The sequence below is a fragment of the Neofelis nebulosa genome, chromosome X, assembly GCF_028018385.1.
Source record: "Neofelis nebulosa isolate mNeoNeb1 chromosome X, mNeoNeb1.pri, whole genome shotgun sequence".
Lineage (NCBI taxonomy): Eukaryota > Metazoa > Chordata > Mammalia > Carnivora > Felidae > Neofelis > Neofelis nebulosa.
In genome coordinates this window covers 103,769,344-103,784,574 of record NC_080800.1, presented here as the reverse complement: position 1 = coordinate 103,784,574, position 15,231 = coordinate 103,769,344, and the positions used below count along the sequence as shown (strand labels likewise).

The 15,231-nt window shown below is 40.1% G+C and overlaps 1 protein-coding gene across 1 annotated transcript; it reads left to right on the top strand.

The window, feature by feature from the left end:
* The first annotated feature begins 9,362 nt into the window (after positions 1 to 9,362).
* Positions 9,363 to 13,025, top strand: DCAF12L2 (DDB1 and CUL4 associated factor 12 like 2). Its single transcript, XM_058713274.1, has one exon. It carries the CDS (start codon positions 9,821 to 9,823, stop codon positions 11,192 to 11,194), a length of 1,374 nt encoding a protein of 457 aa, XP_058569257.1. The 5' UTR covers positions 9,363 to 9,820; the 3' UTR covers positions 11,195 to 13,025.
* Positions 13,026 to 15,231: the final 2,206 nt, after the last annotated feature.

Here is a 15,231-nt window from a genome sequence, read left to right as displayed (position 1 = left end):
GATTGTTTCATCTTTAAGTCATATCCCAAAGAATGGTATTATAAGGTCAACCTGAAGCAAATTAGAATAAGCAAAGTCAATATTCCATGATCTTCTCTCATTTTATGTGATTTTTTCTTCATAAAATATTTCAAACATTTTCTTTCCCTTCTTATGCTTTTTTCTTTTCTTTCTTTTTTTAATTTTATTTTTTATTTTTTAAAATTTACATCCAAATTAGCATATAGTGCAATAATGATTTCAGGAGTAGATTCCTTAGTGCCCCTTACCCATTTAGCCCATCCCCCCCTCCCACAACCCCTCCTGTAACCCTCAGTTTGTTCTCCATATTTAGGAGTCTTTTCTGTTTTGTCCCCTGTCTGTTTTTATATGATTTCTGTTTCCCTTGCCGTATGGTCACTTGTTTTGTCTCTTAAAGTCCTCATATGAATGAGGTCATATGATTTTTGTCTTTCTCTGACTAACTAATTTCACTTAGCATAATACCCTCCAGTTCCATCCACATAGTTGCAAATGGCAACATTTCATTCTTTTTGATTGCTGAGTGATACTCCATTATATATATATATATATATATATATATATATATATATATATATGTGTGTGTGTGTGTGTGTGTGTGTATACACTACATCTTCTTTATCCATTCATCCATCGATGGACATTTGGGCTCTTTCCATACTTTGGCTATTGTTGATAGTGCTGCTGTAAACATTGGGGTGCATGTGTCCCTTCAAAACAGCACACCTGTATCCCATGGATAAATGCCTAGTATGCAATTGCTGGGTCATAGGGGTAGTTCTATTTTTACTTTTTTGAAGAACCTCCATACTGTTTTCCAGAGTGGCTACACCAGCTTGCATTCCCACCAACAATGCAAAAGAGATCCTCTTTCTCTGCATCCTCGCCAATATCTGCTGTTGCCTGAGTTGTTCATGTTAGCCATTCTGACAGGTGTAAGGTGGTATCTCATTGTGGTTTTGATTTGTATTTCCCTGATGATGAGTGATGTGGAGCATTTTTTCATGTGTCGGTTGGCCTTCTGGATGTCTTCTTTGGAGAAGTGTCTATTCATGTCTTTTTATTGTTTTTTTCTTCATGCCCTTTACTTCTAGGCAATCCTTTCTTTAATATTGATGCTATTAATATTGATGATAACAAGTCAATAACACCTTAATGTATAGTCATGTATTTACATTTCAAGTCTTGCCAGGAGAGGAACAATAGTGGTGGTATTTATGATATTGTGGTACTTAAAGTGGGGAAGTTGTAGAAATATTGAGGTTTTCTTCTCTGTCCCTTAAATCTCAACATTTCCTACTGTATGTCAGTCTATGATAATTATAACCTTAAGAGTTTCTAACTAATGGTGATTTTTGTTGCTCAGAGTTCATAGGTAATAATCTATTTATATATTTTATATTCCTTTATCTCATATTTAATTGGGGTAGCCTTTAAGAATAAAATTCAGCAGATAGATGAATAGATAAAGAAAATGTGGTATACATATACAATGGAATATTATTCAGCCATAAAAAGAATGCAATCTTGCCATTTGCAACAACATGGATAGAGCTAGAGAGTATAATGCTAAGTGAAATAAGTCAGTCAGAGAAAGACAAATACCATATGATTTCACTCACATATGGAATTTATGAAATCAAACAAAGAAAAAAAAAGACAAACCAAAAAGGAGACTCTTAATTATAGAGAACAAACTGATGTTTACCAGATGGGAGGTAGGTGGGGGGAATGGGGGAAATAGGTGATGGGGATTAAAGAGCATACTTACCATGATGAGCACTGAGCAACCTATAGAATTGTTGAATTGTACATTGCACACTTAAAAACTAATATAACACTGTATGTTAGTATACTGGAATTAAAATTAAAAACTTATTTTAAAGAGAAGAAAATTCTAAAAATATAAATCAGGATCAAGGAGGAGAGAAAGTGGAAAAGTTGATATAGTTGCTATGATTTGTAGTTGCAGTGGATTTGTCTTTGTGCTTCCTAGTAGCCAAGAGAAAAAAAAAGTAAATTATTTTTACCATATACTGAACACATGTGCCAGAAACGTTGCTAGGTGCTTTGACATGATATCTGTCTTCACTACAACCATGGAAATTAGGTGTTATCCTCATTTTACCGGTGAAGTTACTAACGTTGGAAAAACTGTCTTGTCCAGTGTCACAAAACTAAACTCCCAAGTGGAACCAAGATTCAAATCAAGGACTGTCTGACTTCATAGACTGCACTCATATATTTCTCATGGTCAGAAAGGAGAAAATATAAAATTCCACAGAGATAAAAGCTTTCAGCATTAAATTACAAAATTAATTTTCTGTGTGACATTGTATAAAGGGGACACTGAGCAATATGATAAACTGTGCCCTTCATAAGAGATTTACAATAAATGTAGAAGAGATATACATATAACTGTTTGGCTATTTTTTAAATGACCTTTGATAACTGCCTAAAGCATAACATTAAAGTGCAAGCGAGTGAAATTGATTCAGCAAATACTAAGCTAATACAATCCTATGATCCAGTCTTCTGGTGGCCTGAGGTAATTCAAGAATAAAACTGAAAGTACATGAATCAGGCTTCAGAGGGCTATTATATTTTATTAGCAAGGGCTTGGATAAAAACCAAATTCATTTGTTCATTCATTCAGCACACGTGTATGGGCCATCTATATGCCAGGTTCTGTGCTAGGTTCTGGGAGACCAAATATGTTTTTAAAAATATTTCTACTTCAAAGGGCTTGCACTTATTTTAGAATGGACAAATCAACTCCTGCAATGAAGAATGTTAAGTGCCATTAGGGAAGTATGTACTTATTGTACAAAAGGAGATGCCCTTAAACCTATCAGGCAGCGTCAAAAAGGTTATCACAGAGGAGGTAATCTTTGAGATATTACTTGAAGGTAGCAAAAGTTCTTCCCTCCAAGCTGTGTTAAATTAGAGGTGGTTGAGCAAATAGCATGAAGGGTTGGGTTCTGATATACCAGTTCAATAGAGATCGAGGGCCTCTAAAATTTCAGCCATCATTATTCAACAAATATTGATTGTTTCTATGACATGCTAGACACTGGAGATACAATAGGGAGCACAGTGGATACTGCTTCTGCCCTCATGGAGTTTTTGTTCAATCTTTTGGTATATAGGGATATTAAACAAAGAGTCACAGAAATAACCATGCAATTTCACCTGTGGTAAATGCCATTAAAGTAGAGGAGATTTCTATGTATGATAGACCTGACCTAGTCTGAGGAATCAAAAGGGTTTCCCTAATAAAGTGACATGTTAACTAAAATCTGAAAGGTAAGTAGTTAGCAAGGTAAGTTACCTGTGGAGGGTAAAAGGTGGGAAGACCTGCAGGCAGAAAGCATTCCAGGTACAGAGAACAACATGCAGAAAAGGATCTGAGACGTGAAGTTATGAAATATAATGAGGAAATTTAAAGGGGCCAGTGTGTCTGGAGCAGAAAAAGTAATGAGAAGATAGAAATGTGGCTGGAGAACATAGGTCATATGCCTTAAAGGTTGCATTAAGGATTTGGGTCTGTATCCTAAGACAATAGCATTGGTTTGCTTAAGTCTATACAGTGACATGGCCATATTTGCATTTTGAAAACATCACTCTGGCTGCAGTGTGGAAAACTGGATGGAGGAAAGCCAAAATGGTTGCAGGAAAATCAGTTAGGAAGCTATCTCAGTTGCCTAGTCAAGACAGAACAGCAGTTTAGGAAAAGGTGGCAGTAATGGAGAGAGTGAGAATTGAGTGGATTTCAAAAATGTTATGAGATGGATGCTGGACCTGAATATAGGAAAGCATTGTATGTCTAAGGATAGTTTTTAGGACTCTAGTTTACACACCTGGATGGATGGTAGTACTATTCATTAAGACAAGAAGCAATAAAAGATCAGGTGTGTGGGGGTCGAAATCAAGATCTTGAGTGTATACATGCTGAATGTGAAATTATGTTTTGATATTCAAAATGTCAAGTAGAACGTTGGACATGTTGGTATGGGATGGACATAAAAAATTAGAAGAAATTGATATATATGGTGGAGTTGAAGCTAGGAGTAAGTGGTATCTAAGTTAAGAAAAATAATAATTTGGTATCTATATCCAGTTAAGACATTACAGAGCATGGAATAAAATTGTTTATCAATGGACATCATAGGCATAATCTCATTCAGGCCTACTTTTATGTACCTTACCTGATATTAGAGCATAATCTATATAGTTTTCTTCAGTCACTTCTGTCCAATTCAACTACTATTAACAGGTGGGAAAATCCAAATGAAGATCTATTCTTTGTACAGAGGTGCATATTTATATTGCTATCTATTAACAATAGAAACCACAGTCTGGCTGGTTCACAGAATGAAACCTAACAAACTATCCCTTGATAATCTACTAGGACACTATAAAGTTGTTCCTATGATACATTTTCCCATATAAATATTTATCTATAGCTTGGAAAGATAATAGGGATTGATGAGCTGTATATGAGTAGACAAGAAGCTAGCTCTACAAATATTTTATCTCTACATGTACTAGACTTTGGTAATGGTGAATAAGTGTGCATTACACTGCAGTGTGCAATCAAAGATCCTTATTACCATAGCCAAGTTGTCCTTGAAAAACTAAATAAGGGAAAAGAGGAAAAGCCATTAGGGTTTATATGTTGTTGGTAATATTTGTGTGTGTGTGTGTGTGTGTGTGTGTGTGTGTGTGTGTATGCGTGTGTGTGTATATACACACATGCATATATATATATATATATATATATATATATATATATATATATTCATTTAATCATCAAAACAACCCCAGGACACAGGTGCTATTATCATCCCATGATTATAGATAAGGGAATAAATGTAAAGGGAGTATACCAACTGATCCAGTTCCAAGGCCAGCAAACCACAGAATCAGAATTTAAACTGAATTATGTGGCTCTGAAGTCCACTGTTGTGACCACTACACTGTTGTGCCTCCCATAAAACAAATAACAACGCTGAATCTACCTCTTATTAAACAAAGCTCCAGCTTGGTCTCTGACACATTCCTTCCTCCTGGAGAAGATGGAAAGGAGTAGGGCAAAGAAGAGGTCATAGAATCAAAATTATCTCCTTCCATAGGATTCTGTTTCCAGTAAATGAAATAATGTGATAAATCTTTCCTTTATTCCACCATCTGACATGATATGCCTTTTAGTAGTGCCTTTGTAGGGGAAACATAGCCTGCTGAGTCATCTCTACCAGTTTCTGCATCATGAGGTTTAGAGAAAGCCTCTCATCTGACTGTAAACCAGGTTCAAGGCCACAGCTTGAAATGGTAGGACTGTGTTATAATTAGAGATCAAGTAAAAATTTATCCAATTTAATAATTCAAGAACATTTTACCTAATGTCTATTATAAATAACAGGGTATCATTGTCATATATTATTTTTAAATAAGCCTAATTAACTACATTTCATTTTTTGGTGTTTTATATTTGTTGATAAAGATAATGCAAGGGCTGTCAATACAAATGTAGAGAAGATGTCAAAAATATTAAGGACAGACTTGCTTTACCTCTTTATACAATATATTGGAAATAATTATATAACCCCATTTCTGAAGACAGATGCCTTTGTACTTGAGAATCTGCCCCAATTTATAAAGTCTGTATTCATAAGATCTATTTTTGTATTGAATGTATAAAATAAACTTTCATAATTGAATACTTCTTCAAAAAAACTAATTACTGACCCACAAGTTCTACCGTTACCTCTACTTTCTCTTTCAGTACTTTTTATTTTACCTTTGATGCTAAAAATAGTAATATTTTCAAAACAATTTGCATCATACTTACTAACCAAGCTTATATTCATGCTACCATAGTAAAGTACATCTTCCGCCTTAACTAATTTTAAATTGGTAATCTAACTTGTTTTCTGAATAAATAGATCCTTTTCTTCATTCATAGATTAGAAAGCTGGACAGACACAGTTGATTAAATTGTCCAAAACGCTGAAAAGAAACATGATAGATAGATAGATGGTAGATAGAATTTGAAGTTGTCTAGATTATCTACAGGATAACTTCAAACAAGTTATGTGGCATTATTACAAATCAGTTTCACCACTCAAGTAATTTGATTTCAAAATATCTTCTTTTTGATATTTCATTTTGCTTTCTCTCTTTTATTCTATTAGTTTATCAACAGGACAAACACAAGTTTCTTGTTTGTTCTCTGTTTTTATTTTAGAGAGAGAGAGAGCATGAATGGGGGAGAGGGACAGAGAGAGAGAGGGAGAGAGAGAGAGATTGAGAATCTTAAGCAGGCTCCACGCTCAGTGTGGAGCCCAACGCGGGGCTCAGTTCCACAACCCTGGGATCATGACCTGAGCCGAAATCAAGAGTTAGCCACTCAACTGACAGAACCACCTAGATGCTCCCCAAACACAAGTTTTATAAACCATTTAGCGGAAACCTAGAACTATGTGGTGGTATGAACGAAGCAGGAAATGTTATGTAACTCTTTGTGAACTTTACTATATGATTAAAAAATAACATTTAAACATATGAAGTAACTAGAGAACAGGATGAGACAATGGTCTGAAACCACTCACATAGAACTCCATCCAATGAAGGGGATTCTGGCATAAGGGAGATAGGTGAGGCTAATACAAATTTATCCCAGGGAATGTTACTAGCAAAAAGCAGTGATGAATACAGAAATAGATCAGTAATGATTGTCAAGATGTTTACACTCATACACATTGGCCCTCATAGGTAACAAAAATACCTAATGGAGACCCTCATGCTCAGAAGTCTATGCAGACAGCTGAAGTTTTGTTATGCCATTACATCTATTACTTTAACTATAAATGTACTGTGTATAACTTTAGGTGTTAGCAGACATTGTGTTTTCCTAAAAATGGAAGCAATCAGATACAAATAAAGATTCAAATTTGCAAGCTGATATACAGCACTCTAAATCTCTCCATACCATTTGACTTTGGTCTGTAAATCTTACATCTTCAAATAAAAAACTCTGAGAAATTTGAAAGTGTAGACATAATTGAAATGTATTTCGTGTATTGTATTCTAGATGAAATTATCACACCTCATTTATCAATACAAAATAGAAATCTGAACAGTGACTACAAACATACATAAATATTGAGCAATTATATTATCAAAGGAGTGGAGAGACATAATACCAAGTCTATATGAGTGTTATTTTTTTTAAAAATGTAGGCATTTGTTATTATTTTTAATAAATATTAATTAAAAAATTTGTGTGAAAGAAAATATGTCTCATAGGTTCTATTTTTGCCTTTACGTATCATATGGAGTGTTGTACATAAGTTGATTCAGGGTTTATTCATTTATTTTAGGAATTCTGGCTATGTTTCATAAGTGCATGAGATTGTAATGTCTGTAAAATTTCCATCATAGGGGTAGTTTACATGGAAATAGAAAAATTGCATTTATTGAATAATATAGAGCAGTTGTTAGTCGTAAAAACTTTGGAGTCACACATAAAGTCACAACATGACTTTACCATTTATTAACTGTGCGACCATAGGGGAGTCATTAGTTCTTCTGGGCCTCAGTGCCCTCATTTTAAAATATGGCTATAAAAGTAGAATCTGCCTTACAAAGTTTTTGTGAAGTTGAATGTACATTTGAAGTGTTTAGCACAGTCCTCCAGCCAATGACACAAAAAGGCTCTCAATAAATAGTAATTGTTATAGGAATTATTTTCACAATTAAAATATATATCTAGCAATCTGTACCTATGTGTATCTATCAATCTCCCAAAATGTTCAGCCTATTTTGCTCTACCACAACAGTAAAAAGTACGTTATGAATTTATACTATATAGTATCCATTTTTCTGAGGTGTAATTAAAAAAAACACATTATGGTAGATTACGTTAAAGGAATTTGTCATTTATTCTCTAGTAACATCAGTTCTAATTATGAAGTTGTCAACATTTTTTTCATTGTCAAGTCACTCCCTCTCCACTACCCTCAGCTTCTGGATAGGGCATTAAACATAGGGAGGAATAAGGGTGAGCAGTGGGTACTAGGATGCAGCAGCTGGATGGGGGTGGTGCAAAGGGCATGTGGTTTTTGTACTTGGAGTTTGTGCATTTGAGGTGAGGGTGCAAAAAGGGCTGGGAGAAGGGGGAGAAAAGCAATAACAAAGTAACTTCTAAGCTCTCCCTCGGTCAGAAAAGGCAATTCAACTTCCCACATGCACCCACACAGCAAACAAGGTTTTGGAGAGAAGGACTGGGGTGTCTGCATGCAGAGTTGGTGTCAGCTACCAGCCACTCGTGTCACTGTGTAATTGAGTACGTCTAAATTTAGGCTTGCCAACCAAATAGGTTGCTCTGAAGCTGCAAAGCCAGATATGCAGCATCCAAATCGTGAGGCTGCTAAACCCATAGTCTGAACACCCACACTCCACCATTGTTCTATGTGGTTACCTCGTTCTGGAAAGTTCTTCACCATCTGTGCCTAGAGTAATCTGTATATCCCTGCCCCAATCCCCCAGGGGGCCTCCCATGCAAGACAATTCAGGCACCTGGGACTCTCCTGGGACTGACAGTGGGGACTGAACCTTTCCTCCCTGGAGCAGGGAAAGAGGTATCCTTCTTCTGGACCTCTCCCACACCATTCCACTGTTCCACCCTGAGGCTCAAGAGAACTCAACACCATGGAGGAACACTTGTCTTACCCCAGCCCCCAACCCCACCTTAAACGCAGTTCTCTAGGTTCCAGAGGCTGCCTTGGATCACAGGGTCCTGACTCCACCCCCGGCAGGAAGTGGCGCCTAGGCAACTACATTTGGAACACACCCCCTCAGATTCTGGTGCAGGAACTGAGGGACCTCAGTTTGAGAAAAAAGAAAAAAAAAACTGAAAATTTGTAACAGAATCCCAGCGGAAGGGCTGGGGCAGGTGAGCTGCAAGGACAGACCTAAGGGGGAGGGTCTCCCTGCCTCTGCTAAACATCTCCATTCTCTTTGCTGCAAAGAGTCTCCCAGGATTGCACTAAGCACACGTTTGTTCCTTCGACATATAATTGTTAGAGCTCCTTCTAGCTTCATACTTTATTTTTCCTTTCAGATTTTATTTAAGTAGGGATTTTAAGAAGGCTAGTTGTTTGCTATCCTGAGGGTAGTGAAACGACTGGAGTAGGATAGCAGAGGGCCTGGGCAGGCGCACTAGGATGTGTCCTCCGGAGACGGCTCGGCTCAGGGATCTAGGAGCGCTGGCCCTGGGTGAGTATCCCCACCGCGGGCTCCACTCCCCACCTCCCGCCCCCCTCCCGACCCCTCCCAGCCTGGCGTGTGCTACCCTGCGCCCCCCGTTTGCTCCTAGCCGGCTCCTCCCGCTGCCCCCACCCCCTCACACTCGGTTCCCCCTGCGTCGTCCTTGTCCCACTCAGACTTCGTTCCCGCCGCCCGGCCGGCCGCACTTCCCGCCCTCGCCTAGATCCCGGCCACCGCCGCCTGAGCCCTCATCGCCGCACTCCTCTCGCGCTCCGCCCGCGCCCCGCTCCCTCCGGTCCCCGTTCTTCGCCCCGCCCGCCGCTCTCGCTTCCCTCGCCGCCGCCGCCGCGTCCCGGACTCGGTAGGCTCCGCGCCCTGCGGTCGAGCCTGCCCCCTGAGAGCCCGCGTTCCCGGCTGACGCGGAGGCGCCGCGGTCCCCGCCGCCACCACGGCCAACACGGGTGCCACGCGCCGCCGCCGCCGCCGCCGCCGTGCCGCCGCCGCCGCGGCCACTCGCCCGCCGCCCACCATGGCCCCGCAGCAAACAGGTAGCAGGAAGCGGAAAGCGCCCGCCGAGAGCTCGTCGTCTCAGGGCTCGGCGGCGGACGCAGAGGGGCCGCTGCTGCCTAAGAAGCAGAAGCGGCCGGCGACGCGGCGCTCGCTGGTGCACTACCTCAAGGACCGCGAGGTGGGCGCGCGGGGCGGCGCCGGGCTGTCGGGCTCCAAGGGCGAACTGCGCGGCTACGCGGTGCAGAAGCTGCCCGAACTCTTGAGGGAGCGCGAGCTGGCCCTGGGCACCCTCAACAAGGTGTTCGCGTCGCAGTGGCTGAACGCCAGGCAGGTCGTGTGCGGCACCAAATGTAACACCCTCTTCGTGGTGGACGTGCACTCGGGGCAAATCACGCGCATCCCCCTGATGCGGGACCGGGGGCCCTGGCTGGCCCGGGCCCAGCCGAGCTGCGGCATCCACGCCATCGAGTTGAATCCCTCCAAGACGCTTCTGGCCACCGGAGGAGAGAATCCCAACAGCCTGGCCGTCTACCGGCTGCCCACCCTGGACCCCGTGTGCCTGGGCGACCGCCACGGCCATAAGGACTGGATCTTCACCATCGCCTGGATGAACGATACAGTGGCTGTGAGCGGCTCCCGCGACGGCACTGTGGCTCTGTGGCGGCTGGACCCCGACATGTTCAATGGCAGCATCGCCTGGCACAATGACGCGGGGCTTCCTGTGTACGCCCACATCCGTCCGAGGGACATGGAGACCATCCCCAGGTCCAGCACCAGCCCCAGTAACCGCAAGGTGCGGGCCTTGGCCTTTAGTGGCAAGAACCAGGAGCTGGGAGCCGTGTCCCTGGACGGCTACTTCCACCTGTGGAAAGCCCGGAGCACTCTGTCTAGGCTGCTGTCCATTAGGCTGCCCTACTGCCGAGAGAATGTGTGCCTGACCTACTGCGAAGAGTTGTCCCTGTATGCAGTGGGTTCCCAGTCCCATGTCTCCTTCCTAGATCCACGCCAACGCCAGCAGAATATCCGGCCCCTGTGCTCCCGAGAGGGCGGCACAGGGGTGCGTTCGCTGAGTTTCTACCAGCACATCATCACCGTGGGCACAGGCCATGGCTCCCTGCTCTTCTATGACATCCGTGCCCAGAAGTTCCTGGAGGAGAGGGCGTCGGGCAGCCCAGACTCCTGTCCTGGGCCCTCAGGAAGGAAGCTCAAGCTCACCTGTGGCAGAGGCTGGCTCAACCACGATGACCTGTGGGTGAACTACTTTGGCGGTATAGGGGAGTTCCCCAACGCGCTCTACACCCACTGCTACAACTGGCCTGAGATGAAGCTCTTCGTGGCTGGAGGGCCTCTCCCTTCAGGCCTCCACGGGAACTACGCAGGCCTCTGGAGCTAAAGATGGCCAATGTATTCTCAAAGTGCCCAGATTTACTTTCCAGTCCCCTCTCACTTTCTTTTTCACGCTGTGCTTTGTGCTTTTTAACTCACTGTGGCATTTGTCTTCTAGGTTGAAAGTGCCCAGCTTACCTGTGTTTAGTGTATTAGGCAGAGAGAGAAAGAGAGAGAGAAATCAAAGGTGATCTTTGGGCAATCGAAAGTTGGCTTTAAGATTTTTCTGTACCTCTCCCAACACCACCATGTTTTTTGCCTCCTCTTACAAAGAATTTTGTCTAATCTTTAATTGTGTTCTCTGAGTGATTGACATATGCTCTTTCTTTGGGCTGTTGTAGAGGTGGTACCCCCTACAATTCAATACTTTTTTTACCAATATTTCAACAGTATGTTCAGGTCTTCTACACATTTCAGATGTATGGTATTTTGGGAAAATGTATGCTAAAAAGTATCTTTGGGGCTGGTTGGAAGAACTACCCTTCATATATATAAGAGAACAGGTATATAGCTCTGCTCTAGAAAATGCATTTTAAGATCTGGATTGCCACCATTTGGGGCCTGTTTCATTTGGATTTGGAACCTGGTTGTTTGTTGTTTGTATATTTTTGGTACATAAAATATTTAAGAGTATGTTTTCTTCGTCAAGAAATCTTAGAATAGTGTTCATCCTATTAATCACAATTTTGATTAGTAATTTTATTTTATTCAGTAAATTTTATTCAGTAAAATTTAGCCCCAGGTCCTCAGCCTTCTTGTTTAAAGCTGCTATAACACAGCCTGCTTTCCTGGGTATCATTTATGCTACAGATTTCCATAGCTAATCAAAACTGGCCTATACATGGCAGGACAATCAGGGAAGTTCTTTTTGGGGTAAACATTTCTTTAAAGTTTAGGTAACACTATCCAGGCAGCCATTTATACAGAAAGGCCCGCTGTTGTGCTCAATGTAGATGTTGTTGACAATTTTTTTTATTATATACATAGGTATTTCTTTTATCAGGATTGTGTATGTGATGGATTGCAGAAAAAATAAAACTTGTTTAGCATTTTAGCAATTAAGAACTAGGCTAAGGTTTTTAAATGCTTACATATCTATTTTTTTCTTAATTGTCTTCTAGGAATATATTTATCAAAGTCAAAATCTTCCAAGAGACCAGATGAAACTGAAACATCAGCTATGCACACATTACTCTGTATATTTGTTTTTGAAAAGCAAACTTATGCTACTATCATGGGTGAAAAGATGAAATAACATCTTGAATGCCTTATCAAAATATACATGCTATAGGTTGGGACAATTTGGTATCTTATGTTTTTAAGATGATTTAAAAAACTTTATTTACAAAAAAAAGTACATGTTGTGTTTATAGCTACCTACTCACATATGCTGTGTATTTGTGTATGTCTTTGTGTTACTTCCCATGTGAAAAAAAGGCACATGTGTATACCATTTTAGATATGCACATATTCCTAATATTTTAAACTATGTCTATCAAGACTTGGTCTTTAGTTTTGTTTTATTCGAGATAAGTAATACATGCACATGACCAAACAAGTCAAACTGTATAAAAAGTGTAAGGTGAAAAGTAAGTCTCATACCCTAGGATCCCTGATCTCCTGCCCATAGATCACAAGCAGTATATTTTGTGTTTGTATAGTCAATACATATATAAGCATATATGTATGTGTGTATGCAATTTTTATATAAATGTGCCATTTATCACAAAATCTTAGAGATATTTTCTTATACCTATCTACCTAATTAATTTTAATTGTATATATTTCCCTGTATGATTGGCACATACTTTATTCATTATACCTTTAATGAGCATGTATATTGGTTCTTATTTACTGTAACTATAAGCTATTCTACAGTGATTACTTAGGTGCATACATTTTTGTGCACATGTGTAAGTAGATCTGCAGGATAAATTCCTAGAAATGGAATTACTGGATCAATTTTATATTTAATAGCCATTGCCAAATTACCATCCAAAGAAGTACTACCAGATTAACCTCCCATAAATAATGTATGCATGCCTACTTCACCATACCCTTGCCAGCTGTGGGTCATCAAACTCTGTGCTCTTTGACAATCACATATCTGCTTGATCCTGATCCTTTCTAAGCCACTGTGGCTGGGTTAGATTTGTGGTCAGAGTACCAAGTAGGTTCTGAAACAGATCAAGAATATGGGGAAATGAGGGCAAACAATAAAAATACTGTCAAACCAAAGACCAATAACACCTACAGTTCAGGTTCACATATCTGGAGATGGATTACAAAGGACTGTCTTCCTTAGATTCTTAGCTGGACCTAGTAGGGTTCTTTGGTTTATTGTACCCTTATTTCACTTGTATTCAATGCATCACATGTCAGTAAAGAAAATCCAAGAAGGAGATGATGAGAGCCTGAGCTAGAATATTTGAGGTAAGTGGAGAGGAAGGAAGTTATTAGAAAAATGAGGTGAAAATAAAATGAACCGTATTGGTATTTCATGTGGAGGGTGAAGAAAGGCAAAGAATTTAGGTGGACTCTAAGGCTTTGGCTTGAATGTAAATGACTAGTGACAAACAAATCTAGGGACTATAAGCACAGAGGATATACGTGGATCAACTCGATTGGGGACATGTTGAATTTGAGTTGCTTATTTGACATCAGAAGAACATACCCAGTGAAGAACTGGCTATATATCCCAGAATGAGATTTCTCACTGCTGGGAAAGTGAGTGATAGGAAATGTGGGGAAATTTTCCCTTTTGGAAGCAAGCAGAATAGAAAAACCTATCAAGGATCCTAAAAAGAAATGGAGAACAAAAATAGAGGTGGGAAGAATATAAAATAGAAGAGGATTATTTTACTCAAAGGCCATCACCTCATAAGCCTGAGATAGCAAAATATTTCTTTAATACTGAATTAAATTATAATAATTTATAATAATTTTGGAGTCTTAACCCCCATAGCAAAGGGCAGTTTTTCTCCCAGATATTCTCCCTAAATACTTACCTAGGACTTCTCATCAGTCCACTAATTAAGCTGTTTCATTGGTCAACTGCTGGTACCTTCTTGGAGAATGAAAAGTCAGACCTTATTTACAAAGCAGGACTTCACAGTGATTTCTGGACCACTTAGCCTACTGGTCTGAGATATCTCCAGCACTCCCAACAGCTTCCTGGCACAGGCATCTCTGGCAGCCATGCTGAAGCCCTGGCAGCCTCAGAGAGGTGAAGTATCACCTCATCACCAGCTGCTACTAGCTCGTGTTTGAGTTCCTCCCTCAATGCCACAGGTGCGGGCGGGTCTCTGCCAGTTTTCCCAGGCTGCCAAAGGACAAAGGAAGTATCCGGCGGAAGATGCTCCTTTCCTCAGCATCACAATCACAAGAGCACAAATACAAAGAATTAGAAGAAAGAAGAAATAATCACAGGCACAGATTTATTTGCTAGGCAGGTAAATGTAACCTCTGAGTGAAAATTATCAGAAGACTAAATAACTAAACTTTTTCCAAGAATAAATTAGAAACCAGAACGGACCATTAACCCTAAAAAATTGTGAAAGCTATTTTTTAATATGCTCTTTCCTCTAAGAAAATCATGCATTTAAACATATAAGCATATAATAGGCATGCTAGGCTTGGTGGTGTCATAAATAAATTACTTCACATTGTCAGGGAATATTTAATTTTGAGCCGATTTAGAGCATAGAGTAAATTTTACTCTTTTCTATATGAGGCCAACATACTATTAATAACAAAACTGACTAAAATTACACAAAATTAAGAGACCTGTTTTACATATATAGATAGATAAATGCAAGTTGTCTTAAAAAACACTGCATATAATCCATCAGTGTATTAAAAAGAAACTATGCAAACCATGGCAAAGTGAAGCTAGTTCCTGGGATGCAAAGAGTGTTGGCTGTTAAGAAATCTGTTTTTGTAATGTATCATATTAACAGGTTAAGTGAGAAGACACAGGCTCGTGCTAGTATATTCCAATAAATAATTTAATAAAACCCTACTAAAATTCTTGATAAAATTTTT